This window comes from Dasypus novemcinctus, chromosome 11, assembly GCF_030445035.2.
Source record: "Dasypus novemcinctus isolate mDasNov1 chromosome 11, mDasNov1.1.hap2, whole genome shotgun sequence".
Taxonomy (NCBI): domain Eukaryota; kingdom Metazoa; phylum Chordata; class Mammalia; order Cingulata; family Dasypodidae; genus Dasypus; species Dasypus novemcinctus.
The window spans coordinates 2,299,201-2,310,354 of NC_080683.1; the positions used below are offsets into that span (position 1 = coordinate 2,299,201).

At 37.1% G+C, this 11,154-nt stretch overlaps 1 protein-coding gene across 1 annotated transcript; it reads right to left on the reverse strand.

Moving 5' to 3' along the window:
• Positions 1-877: 877 nt before the first annotated feature.
• On the reverse strand, positions 878-1,958 carry LOC105747051 (olfactory receptor 7A17-like). The gene has a single exon (XM_012528750.4). It carries the CDS (start codon positions 1,956-1,958, stop codon positions 1,005-1,007), a length of 954 nt encoding a protein of 317 aa, XP_012384204.1. The 3' UTR covers positions 878-1,004.
• Between the last annotated feature and the right edge of the window lie 9,196 nt (positions 1,959-11,154).

An 11,154-nucleotide genomic window follows, 5' to 3' on the forward strand; every position in this document is an offset into this window, starting at 1 on the left:
TTAATAAATTAAAATTGAAAATGAATTCACAGGTTTCCCAAAGAATGTGAAGATGAATATAAATACATAAACAATTATTAATATTTTCAAAAATAACCATTAGCTCAGAGAAATAAGTAATTACAAAATGCCACTCTGGTTTGCCATTTGAAGTGATGGCACATAAATCAGTTCATGAATGAAGCATTCACCTGGTCTACCTCAGAAAGAAAACAGTACATCTACTTAAATATATGAAACTATGTCTTAATATTTGGGTTCAATTTTAGAATAAGTTATAATCAGAAATGGGGAAAACACACACATCGCTTTTTATGATCTGTAAATTTGGACTATTTTTGTCTGGAGTGCTGAAAGAAATTTCCAAATAAAATCCTTAACTATGAAAATAATTTTTAAAGGGCAACCTTATGTCACTGGAAGAATGATAGAAATTATTGAGACCATCATTTTTTAAGAATCAGGAATTGTGTTGTTGGTTACAACGTCACTGAACTTATGCAGGAGAATATGCAGGAGAGGCATATATTGGAGATGTCATGGGGTATTGTAAACAAGTCAGATGAGGTCTCCAGTTCAGAATGTGACCTCTTCCAGGAACAAATGAACAAAAACTTTGACAGCTGGTACACAGCATTTGTTATGAGATTTTATTTTTCACTGAAGCAATAAAACACAAGCAGTTTCTTTCATCTGGCAGTGACTGCAGTATGCCTTCATCCCTGAAGCACCTGCTATAATTTTACATATACAGAACAACTTGTATGAAATATTTTACTGCTGAATATCCAGGAAGCAGTTTCTAACTTCAATCCTGATTCCAGGAAATACAATGAGACAACACATGATGTAAAATAATACAAAAGAAACAGGTGTCCTTGATATATAAAAATTAAAGAAATACAATTCTTTAATTAGGCAAATAACAGTATCTCTCTATACACTTACAAAGTATCTATATTATGATCTTCTACTTTTTACCTCTGTTAATCATGAGCAATTTTCTAAACATGAGGCAAGCATCCTTTAATACAGAGAATGTTTCTAAGCTTTTTAAAGGCCTGCTTCATGTCCTTGTTTCTAAGACTGTAGATAAAGGGGTTCAGCATAGGAATGACCACCGTGTATATCACTGAGGCTATTGCATTTGTCCTTGAGTTTTGAGAAGCAGTGGAGCTAAGATACACTCCAAGACCTGTACCATAAAACAAGGTCACCACTGAGAGGTGAGACCCACAAGTAGAAAATGCTTTATACTTGCCCTCAGCTGTTGAAATTCTCAAAATGGAGGATATAATCTTAGAGTAAGAGAAAAGGATCCCAGTGAGTGGAATAAAACCCAGAAGGCCAGATACAAAATATATCACTAGGTCATTGAGGAAGGTGTCAGAACAAGCAAGTTGGAGCACCTGATTAATTTCACAGAAAAAGTGGGGTATTTCCAACTCTGTACAAAAAGACAATCGCAAAATCATTAAGCATTGTAAAAGGGAGTCCAAAACACTCAATAACCAGGATGCAAGCAGCAGGAGGCCACAGAGCTGGGGGTTCATGATGACCATGTAGTGCAAAGGGTGGCAGATGGCCACGAAGCGGTCATAGGCCATCACAGTCAAAAGGGCACTATCTAATTGTCCTAAAAGCATGAAAAAAAACATCTGGATGATGCAGCTTTCATAAGCTATAATTTTGTTTTCTGTCTGGAAGTTCTGCAGCATCTTTGGGACAGTGGTGGAAATGAAACAGATATCTGTAAAAGACAAGTTAGAGAGAAAGAAGTACATGGGTGTGTGGAGGTGGGAGTCCAAGATGATAGCAAGGACGATGAGCATGTTTCCAGTGAAGGTGACCAGGTACATGGAGAGGAACAGCCCAAAGAGCAAGGACTGCACCTCTATATCTTCTGAGAGCCCCAGGAGGATAAATTCTGACACACGTGTTTGGTTTTCTGGTTCCATGTAGCTGATGATACTACTGAAAAGAGAGCAGAGAAATGCAGATTTAGCCACAAGCTGCAAGTAGAAAATTAAAATAAATTCTATGGTTTGCAAATTCATTAAGTTAGTGATTTCTTTTTAGATAGATGATAGATAGATGATAGATAGATAGATAGATAGATAGATAGATAGATAGATAGATAGATAGACAGACAGACAGATAGAGCCCTTTATCTGACAATACCAGGGAAACCAAATCCTCCTGTATCTCCTTGATGCTGTTTCTAACTTGTCATCCTTGTCCATAATTGTAAACATTTTCTCACTGCAATACGTTCCATTAAAAATTGTCTTAGAATTGATTTTAATCAACAAACATTTTCACTGGTCATTTTGTACCTTGTGATGAAAAACTTGTGGTAATGGATATTAGTGATGGTTGCATAATATTCAGAATGCAATTGATATTGCCAAATTGAACACTTGAAAATGGATGAAAGGCAAATATTAAATTATGTATAAGTTACTACAATAAAAAGATGAAAGTAATTAATTAATTAAAGGTAATCTGGTTTAAGGTACAATAGACTAAATAAAGACACAGTTTCTTTTCCAACATTATCTTACATTCAACTTAATCCAGCTCTAATTGCCAGCAAATAACTTTTAGGATGTTGACAAACTAATTCTAAAATTTATATGGAAACATAAAAAAACCCTAGAAAACTAATATAATACTGAAGGAGAAGATGAAAGTTTTAGGAATATTCTACCAGATATTACCTAGCTAGCCTTAATAATACTGAAGAACAAAGTTGTAAGACCACTCTAACTGGTGTTAAGATTTACTATAATAAAGTAATCAAACATTGTTGCCTTGTTGAAATAAACACATGAACTGATGCTAGAGAACCCAGAAATAGATCCACACAAATGCAGTCATGAGATCTGTGACAAGGAGAAAGGTCAATTCATTGGAGAAAGTGTGGACGTTTCAGAAAATGTTGCTGAAACGATGGGATGCAAATGTGCAAATATAAAGAAATTACATGCAGATTGTGTATATTTCACAATATTAACTCAACATGAATGATACAATTATATGTAAAATGCAAAGTATGGAACTTCTAGAGCAAAATATAAATGAAAATCAAGGGTCAGTGGTTTGTTGATGAGTGTTTAGATATAGCACTCAAAGCACTATTCATGACAGAAGAAAATGTACAAGTTATACATTATTAAAATGGAAAACATCTGTTCTGTGAAAGTCATTGATAAAGGAATGAAAAGAGAATCAACAGACTTGGGAAAAATATTTGCAAAGCACATATAAATTATTTGTATTCAAAAATACATAGAACTCTTAACACACAGCAATAAGAGTATAGACAACCTATTTAAAAAATGGGCTAAATATCTGAGCAGAAACTTAACCAAGAATATATATAGCTGTCAAATAAGCATACACACTAAAAGATGCTCAAAATTATTTGTCATTATTAAAATGCAAAATTAAAACTGCAATAATGTATCATCACCTGTTTATCAGAACAGCTAAACAGCTAAACACTAACAACACCAATTGCTTATGAGGATATGAAGCAATTACTAGTCTCATTCCTTGCTAGTGAGTGTACAAAATGTACGAAATGGTACAGAAAAAAAGAAGTTTAGCAATTTCTTGTAAAACTAAATATAGTTTTACCATCCAACTCATCAACTCTCCTCTTAGGTATATATAGAGCTGATTTGAAAATAGACGTCTTCACAAAAAAACCTCATGAATGTTTATATAAGAGTTGTATTTATATTCTCCAAAATCTGAAAGCTACCAAGATGTCCTTTAATAAATGAATAGATAAACACACAGTGCTATATCTCTACAGTGGAATATTAGTCAGTGATAAAAATGAAATGGTCCATCCAGCCGCAAAAAAAAGGTTGAATCTCAAATGATTTATGTTAAAGAAACCACTCTAAAAATGCATCATATATATAATTTCAATTATATGACCTGAATAGGGCAAAACAACAGAAAATAGTCCCTAGTTGCCAGGGACTTAGGGAGAGAGGAGGAGGGTTGAAAAGGTGCAGCACATGAGAACTCTTAGATGAATGAAACTATTCTGTATAATACCATAATTGTAGAATGATGAAACTGTGCATTTATAAAAATCAATTGAACAAGACAACAAAAAGAGTGGACATTAATGTATGAAAATATAAATTTAATAGTTCAAGAGAATTCCATAATGGAATGCAAATTTTTCAAAAGCAACCTAACTGTATTACAATGTATAACATACCCTCTCTGAAGGGCATGCAGGGAAAAGTTGCTGAAAGAGTAATATTGGATAGGAATGGAGTCTGTAAAATGAAGTGAATGGACACTGTGTGTAAGTACTGTACTCTAGTTTATAAAGCTATATCCCTCCCCCCACCAGGGTATCGGTTAACAACTCTTCTAATTCGATATATGTCCACCTGTCTCAAAGTAAAATAAATGGATGGCATGTGGAAGGAATATGTTTCTCACTGTGAAGTAGGAAGTTACAGATAAAGAGGGAGGGAAGCTGGACAGTTCTGTGTGGTAATGGATTGGAATTCAATACCTCACTATGAACTCGTGTGAAAGTGAATATAGATAGAGAGGTTTGCACACAGAAATATTTACAGATATGTGTATACACACAGGATTGTGGACACACATATATTCCCTTAAAATCTCCATGGAGAGGAACCAGTAGCAAGGTGTATATAAAGCACACATGTTAGATTTTAGCACAATTCTCCAAGAAGAGTCCTCTTGGAGAAATAACTAACTGCAGGATTGAGACAAAAACTATACAAAAAGGGCCTGGAGCAGCTTGTAACACCAGAAATTAAGTAGGTACTAAAATAAAACCCCAATTAAGTGGATAATATCAAATGTACCCAGGGCACAGCAGAAAGAGACCCTGTGGCCAAAATTGGAAGAAACTGAAAATCAAAACTTTAATATTGTATTACAATCTAAAGTATAAATAAATGTCATGAGTCAATACGGATATAAACAAATAGTTGATTAAATAAATAAGAGGCAAAAACCCATGCAGAAGAATTATCATAATTTATGTAGACATTGCATCCTCAAAGAGCTAGAGTGTAAATTCACTCTGATTGTAGGCTTCACATACTGAATTCCTTTCACAGGTGATAAAGGGAAAGACAGAGAATTGAGGAACTTTTTGGTCAGGGAACCTCAAAACACCATTCATCCAAGTCATCTTCAAAGTGAGAAATCATGTTGATAAAATGCAACCTTGATATGATGTGATGAAAATGGCACTCTGTCTCTGGTGTTTTCCTTCGAACAGTAATTCTAGTCTAAGCATGAGAACATCATACAAATTCCAACTGAGTCTGTCCCAGACTCCTCAAAACCATCCAGTCATGAGTAGCAAGGAGAGTCTGAGAAGCTGTCCACATCAGAAAGGAATTAAGAATTTATGACAAATAAATGTAATCTTTATTTTGTATGGGAGATGGCAATAATAGGGATTCTTGGAAACTCTACTATCCTTGATATTTTGAATTTAACACTGTTCTAAAAGATTGGTTATTAAGAAATAAATTTATTGGGGAAATGCAAAATTCTAGAAGTATCAAATCCCAAGTCAATCCAAACACAATTCCATGCCTTGGACAAGAATATCACACTGCTGTGAGTCTCCCATTCTTTGTCAATTAAAACAGAATGGCGAAGACATTTCATAAAGTAATTGAATAAAAGAATGAATATAAAATGTCTGGCATTGTGCCTAGCATTAATAGTGAATATTTTAAAAACTTTATTAAACCCCAACCACACTCTTCCCCAAACTTCCTTCTTCATATCTACTGTGCTATTTCCAGCCTTCATCATCTCTCTGGTGTTTTGACAGCCCCCAGAGAGAGCTTTTGACAGAGCTAGACTTCTCATGAACATAAATTCTAAAATCCCTGTACCAACTCTCCAATAACTTCAAACATGAAGATAAATACTCACGACAAAACACAAGGCACTCTGTTTTTGGCTCATATTGCACTTTACCCTCCCCCATATTTCATTGTTCATCAAATAACATGAAGTACTTTTAAAACCTCACCACACCTTAAGGTTGATTGATACCACATTGCTGTCCCTGTCATCTCTTCTTGTTCTGGTTCTACAAAATTGTCCTCCAGGACTTACTCCAATTCCTCCTACAAACCTCAGTACAATTGTCAGCTCCCTTGTGAAGCATTCACTAAACTCCACAAGGTACATCCAAAGTTTTGGATCCACATCACCAAGATTTCAGTACATCTCAGGATATTGCATGTACTGAATTCAATATCTCTTATCATTTGTACACATAATTTATTCAATGCAAAGAAAAATGTCATGTCATTTCTTGGTTTCCAGAGTAATATTTAGTGCCTGCCTTGAAGTATTTGATGACTAAATGTTCACTGAATGTCTGAAAGAATTGAATGAATGTGGTTAAAGTGATACTTCTTATAATTGTTGAATAAGAAGACATAGTAAAACAAGGAAAATCTGCTGGAAGAAGGAAACCCCATGAATGAGGGCCAACACTGGATGAGACAGATAGGAAAAAGAAGTTATTTTAGTGGCTCCATTACCTCCCTCCACATTCAGCCTTTTAAGTAGGGAGGACTTTGTATGTTTAAACTTTCTTTACATATACACCTTGTTGTTCCCTAAAATTATTACCAATGAAAGAGGTCCATGGAGTCAAACACATTTCCCCCAGCACCTGTGAAGATTCTGTGAGTCAACCTGAAGTAATCAGAGAAAGTGCCTTAGTTCACCAACACAGATTCTTCCTCCAATGATGGGTGAAGTTGGAAACCCTGCTCCCAGGAACGGCAGAGAGATGGAACCACTCATGAGGTCTCAAGAAGAAACAATTGTGTTTTCCCATCATGACAGTGTAGTAAAGGAGACTAGAGGTATTGTAGCAGGAGATTTAGAGTTTTCATACCTTTAGGGATTTCATTCTCATGAGCCTCATTAATGAAGAATTGTTTTTTCGCTCTACTCCCTGAGTATTTAGTTTTATGGAGGAAAGAGAGAAAATCACAATGCAAATTTGTGTTGATTTAGACCCTTGGGAGAGAGCTTAGGAGCTCCATATACATCTCTTATGCCAGTGGATACTTTCTTCACACAAGGTGGTCAAAACTCTTTAGGTGTGGGCTCTAGTATGGCAAGGATTCCCAAAATGATTTCCCTACCTCTGATTATAGGTAGAAATTTTGGATACAGTAAAGTATCTCTGTACCCTCTGGAATTGGCGCTAATACATGGGGTTGCCCTCTCTAAACAGGATTTCCTCTGGTCTCACTGCTTCTCCTTTCTTCCCCATAGTTAGCACCATCTGTTTCCCTCAATCAACCATTTGTATTCTCAGTCATACAACTAATATTTATTTAGGTATACTAGATGATAAGCATTAAACTATATTCTGGGATGAAGAGAAAGGTTTCCATATTGTGCTTCCTTTCAAACAGCTCATAGTATAAACAGGCCAAAAGCCATGAAATAAATTGATACAACACCAGAAGGTGGTATTGCAGTCCTGGTGAAACATAATTACATATGATTGAGGATCAGCTTTTCCACTGACTCTAAAAAGACACCTGGGGGGAAACGGACTTTGGCCCAGTGGTTAGGGCGTCCGTCTACCATATGGGAGGTCCGCGGTTCAAACCCCGGGCCTCCTTGACCCGTGTGGAGCCGGCCATGTGCAGCGCTGATGCGCGCAAGGAGTGCCGTGCCACGCAAGGGTGTCCCCCGCGTGGGGGAGCCCCACGCGCAAGGAGTGTGCCCGTGAGGAAAAGCCGCCCAGCGTGAAAAGAAAGAGCAGCCTGCCCAGGAATGGCACCGCCCACACTTCCCGTGCCGCTGACGACAACAGAAGCGGACAAAGAAACAAGACGCAGCAAATAGACACCAAGAACAGACAACCAGGGGAGGGGGGGAAGTTAAATAAATAAATAAATCTTTAAAAAAAAAAAAAAAAAGACACCTGGGGGACTAATGGGGATTATGTTGAAACTATAGATCACTTTGGGTAGTATGACTGGCATTCCAAAATGAGTTCATGTTCATAATATTCACAGATACACAGAATTTGGAGAATTTGTCAACAAGAATTTTACCTTCAAGAAATATTTAAGGAAGTTCTACTGGTTGAAAGAAAACAGGAGAGAAAAGGTTGGAGGAGAGCATAGAGAATAAGAATGTTTAGTAAGAATAACTGAAACAATAAAAGGGGAAATAAAAACAAAATATGACATATATAAAGCTAAAGGAAAAATGACTAATGTAAGTACTGCTTTGACCGGAATAAAATTGAATGTTAATGGATTAAACTCTCCCATCAAAAGACACAGATTGGCAGATAAGGAAATATAACCCATTTATATGCCATCTATAAGAAAACACATTAGACCCAAGGAAAGAAACAGGTGGCAAGAGAAAGGTTTTAAAACAATTTTACATGCAAACAATGAACAAAAAATGGCAGGAGTTGCTATACTAACATTTGATGAAATAGACATTAAATGCAAAATTATTCTAAGACAAAGAAGGACACTATATATTAATAAAAGGGAAAATATTCCAAGAAGAAAGAACAATCATAAATATTTATGTACCAAGCAGTGTGGCACAAAATATATGAAGTAAATCCTGGCAAAACTAAAGGAGAAATAGATGCCTCTAAAATCAGAGTGGGGGACTTCAATGCACCATTATCAGGATTAGTCAGATCATCTTGGCAGACTCTCATTAAAGAAACAGAAACCTTGACTTATATGTTAGATGAACTAAATCTAATGGATTTATACAGAACACTACTTGCGAAAACAGCAGGATATATAGTCACCTTGAATATTCATGGATCAATCTCCAGGATAGACCACATGCAAGCTCATACAACAAAGTCTCAACAAATTTAGATATATTGAAATTATACAAAGCTTTTTCTCTAATCACAGTGAAATGAAGCTGGAAATTAATAAAGGATCGAGCACAGTAATAGTAAAAATATATGGAGGGTGGCAGACTTGGCCCAGTGGTTAGGGCATCCGTCTACCACATGGGAGGTCTATGGTTCAAACCCAGGGCCTCCTTGACCCTTGTGGAGCTGACCTATGTGCAGTGCTGATGCGCGCAAGGAGTGCCCTGCCATGCAGGGGTGTCCCCCATGTAGGCAGCCCCATGCACAAGGAGTGCACCCCGTAAGGAGAGCTGCCCAGTGCGAAAGAAAGTGCAGCCTGCCCAGGAATGGTGCCGCATACACGGAGAGCTGACACAACAAGATGACACAACAAAAAGTAACACAGATTCCTGTGCTACTGACAACAACAGAAGGGAACAAAGAAGATGCAGCAAATGGACACAGAGAACAGACAACCGGGGTTGGGGGGAAGGGGAGAAAAATAAATAAATAAATCTTTAAAAAAATATATATATATATATGGAAGCCAAGCACATTCTGAAATAATCAGTTTGTCATGGATGAAATTGCCAGGTAAATTGTAACTACATCGAAACAAATGAAAATGAGAAAAAAACATTAAAATTTATGAGATGCACCTAAATTGCTGCTAGGAAGGAAATCTATACCCTTAAATACTACATTAAAAAAGAAAAAAGAGCTAAAATCAAAACCTTAACTGCACACCTGGAGGAACTAGAAAAAGAACTTAAAATGAATCCCAAAGCAAGCTGATGGAAGGAAATACAATGAATAGAGCAGAATTAAATGAAATTGAGAATAAGAAAGATTAGAAAGAATAAACAAAAACAAAGCTGTTTCTCTGAGAAAATTTGTAAAATCAAAAAACCCTTAGCTAGGCTAGCAAGGAAAAAAAGAGAAAAGACATAAATAAATAAAATCAGAAATGAGAGAGGGTATATCACCACTGACCCCAAAGAAATAGAGTATCATAAGAGGATATATTGAAAAATGTCATGCCAAAATATGGACAATTTAGATGGAACATACAAATTTCTAGAAAAATACATCAAACTGTACTGATGAAAGAAGAAAGTGAATAACTGAACAGTCCAATCACCAGTAATGAGACTGAGGTAGTCATAAAAACCTGTCAAGCAAGAAATTCCCAGGAATAGATGGCTTCATGAGCAAATTCTATCAATCATTCCAGAAAGAACTAAAACTAATCCTGTCTAAAATCTTCCAAAAATCGGAGAGGAGGAAGCATTACCTGACATAGTCTATGATCACATGATATCACAACCAACACATGAAAAACATTCAACAAAATACAGCCTCCCTCTTGATAAAGTCTCCTCAAAAGATAGGATTAGATGGAAATTTCCTCAACATGATAAAGGGCTTATATGAAAACCCCACAGCTATTATCATACTCAGTGATGAAAGGCTGTAGACTTTCTCTATAAGATCAGAAAAAAGACAGGAATGCCCTCTGTCCCCACTCTTGGTTACCATTGTATTAGAAGTACTTCCTTGAGCACTTAGGCAAGAAATACAAATAAATGACATCCAGTTTGGAAAGGACAAACTTACACTAATTGCATGTGCCATGACTCTACATGTAGAAAATAAAAAAATAAAAAATCTGCAGCATAGCATGTAGAGCTGACAAAGCAGTTCAGTAAAATGACAGTATGTAAGATCAACAGACAAAAATCAGCAGCTGGAGAGGCAGGGCAAGATGGTGGTTGAGTGAGTGCACCTGGTGGTCTCTCTTGCAGAGAAGCAGCTGGGGAGCATTGGAGATTCTTCGGGACCAGGCTGTTTAGGGATTTTGCAGGGCAGGAGGTGTCTGGACATCAATTTTGTGGGAAGGTAACAGAGAAAATTCATGTGGAGGATAAAATTGGGGCTCTCTTACACAGAGTTAGGGGCTGCATGCAGGACGCTCCCCCCTGGGGTGGGCTGAGCCATGGCACTGGTGCTGTGTAGGCGATTCCTGGAGGCTCTGCGGTACTGGGGAGTTCGTGAGCCCTGAGCGGGCTATTGGGGTGCTGACAGGGCAGGAGGCCTTTGCAAACCGATTTGGCGAGACAGACGGGAGTTTTTTGCCAGGCGAGGAATTCTTGATTTCCACCATGAATAATAGCGCTTCCTGCTGGAGCCCTGCCCCCAAGGCTGGCTGCTGATCTACAGTGGTCTTGGATCACTTGCAGTAAGGA

Excerpts from the sequence above, each read along its gene's own strand:
- LOC105747051 (XM_012528750.4), bottom strand. The coding sequence starts at position 1,958 with ATGGAACCAGAAAACCAAACACGTGTGTCAGAATTTATCCTCCTGGGG.